Raw genomic sequence first — 4962 nt, forward strand, 5'->3', positions numbered from 1 at the left:
TCCATGAAACTCATCAAGGCATGATCGGCTGTAGAATTGACTAAGCTGTCAATCTTTGGAAGTGGATAGCTATCCTTTGGACATGTCTTGTTGAGGTTTGTGTAATCAACACACATCCTCCAGGTACCATTCGGCTTCTTTACAAGCACAACATTCGCCACCCAGTCGGGGAAATTACATGGCCGAATGAACCTAGCATCCAGCAACTTTTTTACTTCGGCAGCTGCCGCCTGGCTTCTTTCCTCACCGTGATTTCTTTTCTTTTTCTAGATGGGCTTCATTTTTAGATCCACGGCGAGTTTGTGGACAGCAAGATCCAGGCTGATGCCTGGCATATCTTCCACTTTAAAGGTAAAGATGTCTTTGAATTCTTTCAGCAGAAGATGCAAATCTGCACCCAGAATAGCATGAGCAACCGTTTGAACCTTCACAGTTCGCTCTGGGCGGCTGTCATCCAGAGAAAGATCAATACTTTTGCCAGCCGGTTGGGGACGGAGCTCCTCTGACCAGTCACCGGTCAGTGATTGCTATTTCTTTTCTTTCTTCACCTCCACCAGCTGTGCAGCTTTTCCTTTCTTTCCGGCTGCTGGTGGGGCTAGACTGGCATCCTTGACATCGTCAAGGTCTATTGGTTCCTTCCCTTGCCCGTCTGCGGCCACAGTATCTATGACGGCTGAAAGATAGCACTCCCGGGCCGTCTTCTGATCCCCGTTCAGGGAACCGACAGAGCCATCATCCCGCTTATACTTGATGAGCATGAGAGACGGGATGATCACAGCCTTGGTTTCGTTGAGGGTGGGCCGGCTAAGAATAATGTTGTAGGTGATCAGCTCCTCAACAACCAAGAATCTGACGACAATGTGTCGTCCCTGGCCTTTTTCTCCCAACCGGATGGGTAAGTCAATTCTTCCGGCTGGGTAGACTATCCCACCCCCAAAACCAACCAAGGGGTGGGTGACTGAATGCATGCTGCTGGTGTTGTATTTCAGCTTTTGCAAGCACCGGAAGCTGATGGTATCCGACGAGCTGTTGGTGTCAATAAGGATCCGTCCAACTAGTTGGTTGGCTACCTGACATTCAATGACGACCGGGTCATCATGCGGACGGCGGACGCTGCCCCGGTCGTTCTCAGTTATGAGGACATCTGGGAAGGTGGAGATGGCAGACGACTGCTCATCATCATCCTTTTTCATTTTTCGAATACGGCTCTGTGTGCCCCGGATGGTAGGGCCACCACATGAGAACCCGCCTGCTATAGTGTAGACCGGATCCTTATCGGTATTAGAACTACTAGTAGGCTGGTGTGTAGTCTGGAGGACTAACCCTTGTTCTTCTTCTTTGCCCCGGCTGGGGACTTAGAAATGTAGGAATTTAACATCCCTTTGTCAGCTAGACGGTCCAACGCCCGCTGAAGACTGAAGCAGTCGTTTGTGTCATGGCCAACCTCCTCATGGAACTGATGAGTGACATTTATGGCACTCATTTGATCTCTTTAGGATGATTTTCATTTTATTTTGTAGCTCTTTTCCTTAGTTTTTCTTAGTTTTGCTCTTTATTTCGTTAGTTTGTGCTTTTCATAGTTAGTTTCTTTATTTTGTGCATCTCTTTGTTTATTCGTTGTTTTTCCCTTTTATTTGTTTATTTTATTTTGTTTTTAGGTTGTGATCGAGTTTCCAAAGATTCACGAGCTTCCCTCCTACATTTCTCATCATGATGGATGCCATGTGTTAGCTTTTGGAGCTTCAAGTTGGAAGGAACTCAAGGGGCAAGTCTAGAGACCGGTGCACGTATGCGGTGGGGGTGTCATCTTTGCCACAAACCCACCAAAATAGTCATTTCAAGACTGCATACTTTGATGTTCATCACCATCACCTAGACATGCGCACAAGGATGAGCAAGGTCCAAGAAGGGGAGAAGGGAGACCCAACCAGGTGCGGGCGCGCACGGCTGTGGTGCAGCCGCGCACCTGCTAGGTGCGGCCGCACCTACCTAGGTGCTTTGTCCGTACCCTTCTTCGTGCGCCCGCGCCTCCCGAGGTCTATTTTTGGACGATCTAACCGACTTTTCCTTTGTATATTTTGCTATATATAGTCTTTCCTTCTATTTTTAGAGAGAGAAGTAATTAGATAATCATTAGAGAATAGAATTAGAACTTTTGATCATATTTTTAGAGAGAGAAACTCTAGTTTTGAAGAGAGAGAAATTCATGGTGAATTGTTGATGATTCAAGATTTCTTCATTTCAATTGATCTTTGATCAAGTATTGTAAGGTTTACTCTTCTTTGATTCAATATATAGTTTGATTTTAGTTGATTTCATTTGTCTTTTATATGCTTGTTGATTGTTTGGGTTTTGATTGATATTTGATTGCAGTTTCATTAATTTTTGTATTGATTTTAGATTTCTTAACACTACAAAAAAAATTACTTATAGAAGCAAGTAAAAAATGCCTCTAATAATAATAACTTTTAGAGATAATTAATCAAGTGCCTCTTAAAATTCTGTCGCTAATTGATGGTTGCCTCTAAAGCCTCTTTTAGAGGCAATACAATGCATTGTTTCTTAAAACCCGTATATTTAGAGGCAACTATATAATCCTGCCCCTAAATATATTTGGAGGCAATCGTATAATCTCGCCCCTAAATATATTTAGAGGCATCATGAAAATTTGCTTCTAAATACCATATATATTTAGAGGCAACCTTATAATTTTGCCTCAAAATATATTCAGAGGCATTTTATCTATTTGCTTCTACATACCATATACATTTAGAAGCAATCATATAGTTTTGTCTCAAAATATAATTAGATGCAATTTTGTATATTAATGCTAATGATATTTAGATACAAATTAGAAATTTGACATAAAAGGTTTTTAGAGGAAAAAAAACATTATATATGCCTCTAATATATTAATTCGAAATGTATAGAAATTTATATTACAAGAATTTCTTATGTCATGATATAATTTTTGTTGTACATTTATAGGCAAAATCATTTTAAAAGATTTATCATCATGTCAATATAACATATGTAAAGCAAGTTGATTTCATTAAATCAAACAAAAATGACATTATTAATAATTTAATAGTCATTACATTATTGATCCAAAAATATTTATTTAAGTTACTAAACTACTTAACTTCAAAATAATTTTAAAAAAAATTGGATAATGTGAATACAAAAGAGTTTTCAATCTAAAACTATAAGCTTGTAAACAACATTATTTTCTTCAATTTCTTCCAATTCCATCTCTAGTCATCTTCATTATATAGTTTCTTGTCATTGAAAAGTATGAAGTTAAATATTTGTTACAATGATGAAAAATTAGATTTAAATAAGTATAGATCACTAATTCATAAAATAAAAAAATAATAGAACAAAGCTATAAATGATCATAATTAAATGTTATCACATCCAAAGAAAGATTAAAAAATTTAGTTTACTAGAACTTACAATGAATGAAAATAAATGTTACTACTAAACTTCATCTACTTGAATTTCATCATCCTCTTCATCGTCATTCTCATTATCTTCCTCATCGTCATCCTCGTTATCATTAACCTATATTTTCATAATTAGTATGCAATGACAAATAAAAACTATTTTTTAAATTTAATCCAATAATCATATAATAGTATTAAATAATAAAATATACCTCATCCATATTTATTTCAGACAAATCATAGCCTAGATGGTTCAAAATATTCCCCATGAAATCTTTCATGACCTCCATTTCATTCTGAAGGCCTCTCATCTTTTTAGTTAGGGCTTTATTTTTCACATTAGCTTCTTTTGCCTCTTGTTTAGCCTCTATTGCCTCATTCTTTGCTTCATCGGCTTCTTTGCGTAACTTTTCTCCTTCACTAAATGTCCCATATAATGATGTAATAGAAGAACTGACTCCCTTGCCACGATAACGACCACGTTTACAAATGGGCTTAACTTTTGCATAGATTTCTTCATCGGTCATGTCTATTTCTCCTGCCTCACGTTGCATAAGGAGATCTTTAATTTTTGACTGTATAAAAAAAATTTGATTTAAGATTATACAAAAAGGGGAAAAACTAAAAACGCTAATATTTCAAATGAAATCAATTAATTATATACTAGATTGATCCTATAGAGAAAATAAAGGCCACAAGTCTTTTTAACTAATAACAAATAAAATGTATCTTTACTTCTACATAAATTTGGACAGCATTTCCCTTATAATATGACTGAAAACCAACTTTAGTATAATCATTTCAATCTGCTGTCACACAATAAACATAAAACAACTCCAACATCATTATAATCACAACACATATACCACCTCCACAATTAACTTTCAGAATACCTTTAATAATATAGGAATAAAAAATGAAAATACGATGAATTAAGTTGTTGATAGGATTTGTTCATTAGCTTTTGTAATACATTATAGATATAGTATTGTTTTTCAATATTACTCTTACTACTACGTAAATTCTTACCATGGTTTCTTTTGCCACTTCAGTGATAGGTGCTTTATCACTTTTAGAATGAGTTTCCTCGTATAAATCCAACATGCTTGGCACTACTTTGTCACGATTGAACTGATATCATAAAAAGTTACATCATAAAATTAATTTTTTTTTGCAAAAAAAAAAAAAAAAAAAAAGGGAAAGAGTTTATCATGTCTTCGGCTTTTTGAGCAAAACTCTTTGTCCCAGCAGTGTGTCCAGCATCTTGGTAAGATCGATTGTCAGCATTTCTTTTACTTATGGCCTTTAAAATATGAAAAGTAATATATAATTAATGTCGAGAACTAAAAAAGAAAAAAACAAATATATGATAACACTATACTATACCTTAAATTCTGTTGACCCAAAATATTCAACAAGCCATTTCCAGTATTTTTCATCAACATTTGGAGGCATATTTTCCTCTTTAAGTCGATCTTCATCTGTACCAACTGTATCATAATAAGTATTCTTCAAT

At 35.9% G+C, this 4962-nt stretch overlaps 1 protein-coding gene across 1 annotated transcript; it reads right to left on the reverse strand.

Annotated features, from left to right (window-relative positions):
• Positions 1-3394: 3394 nt before the first annotated feature.
• Positions 3395-4606, reverse strand: LOC145596511 (uncharacterized). The gene is made up of 3 exons (XM_081652688.1): positions 4476-4606; positions 3659-4021; positions 3395-3564 (listed from the first exon to the last, which is right to left on the reverse strand). Exons 1-3 carry the CDS (start codon positions 4548-4550, stop codon positions 3481-3483), a joined length of 522 nt encoding a protein of 173 aa, XP_081508814.1. The 5' UTR covers positions 4551-4606; the 3' UTR covers positions 3395-3480.
• Between the last annotated feature and the right edge of the window lie 356 nt (positions 4607-4962).

Source organism: Chenopodium album, chromosome 20, assembly GCF_948465745.1.
Source record: "Chenopodium album chromosome 20, dcCheAlbu1.1, whole genome shotgun sequence".
Taxonomy (NCBI): domain Eukaryota; kingdom Viridiplantae; phylum Streptophyta; class Magnoliopsida; order Caryophyllales; family Amaranthaceae; genus Chenopodium; species Chenopodium album.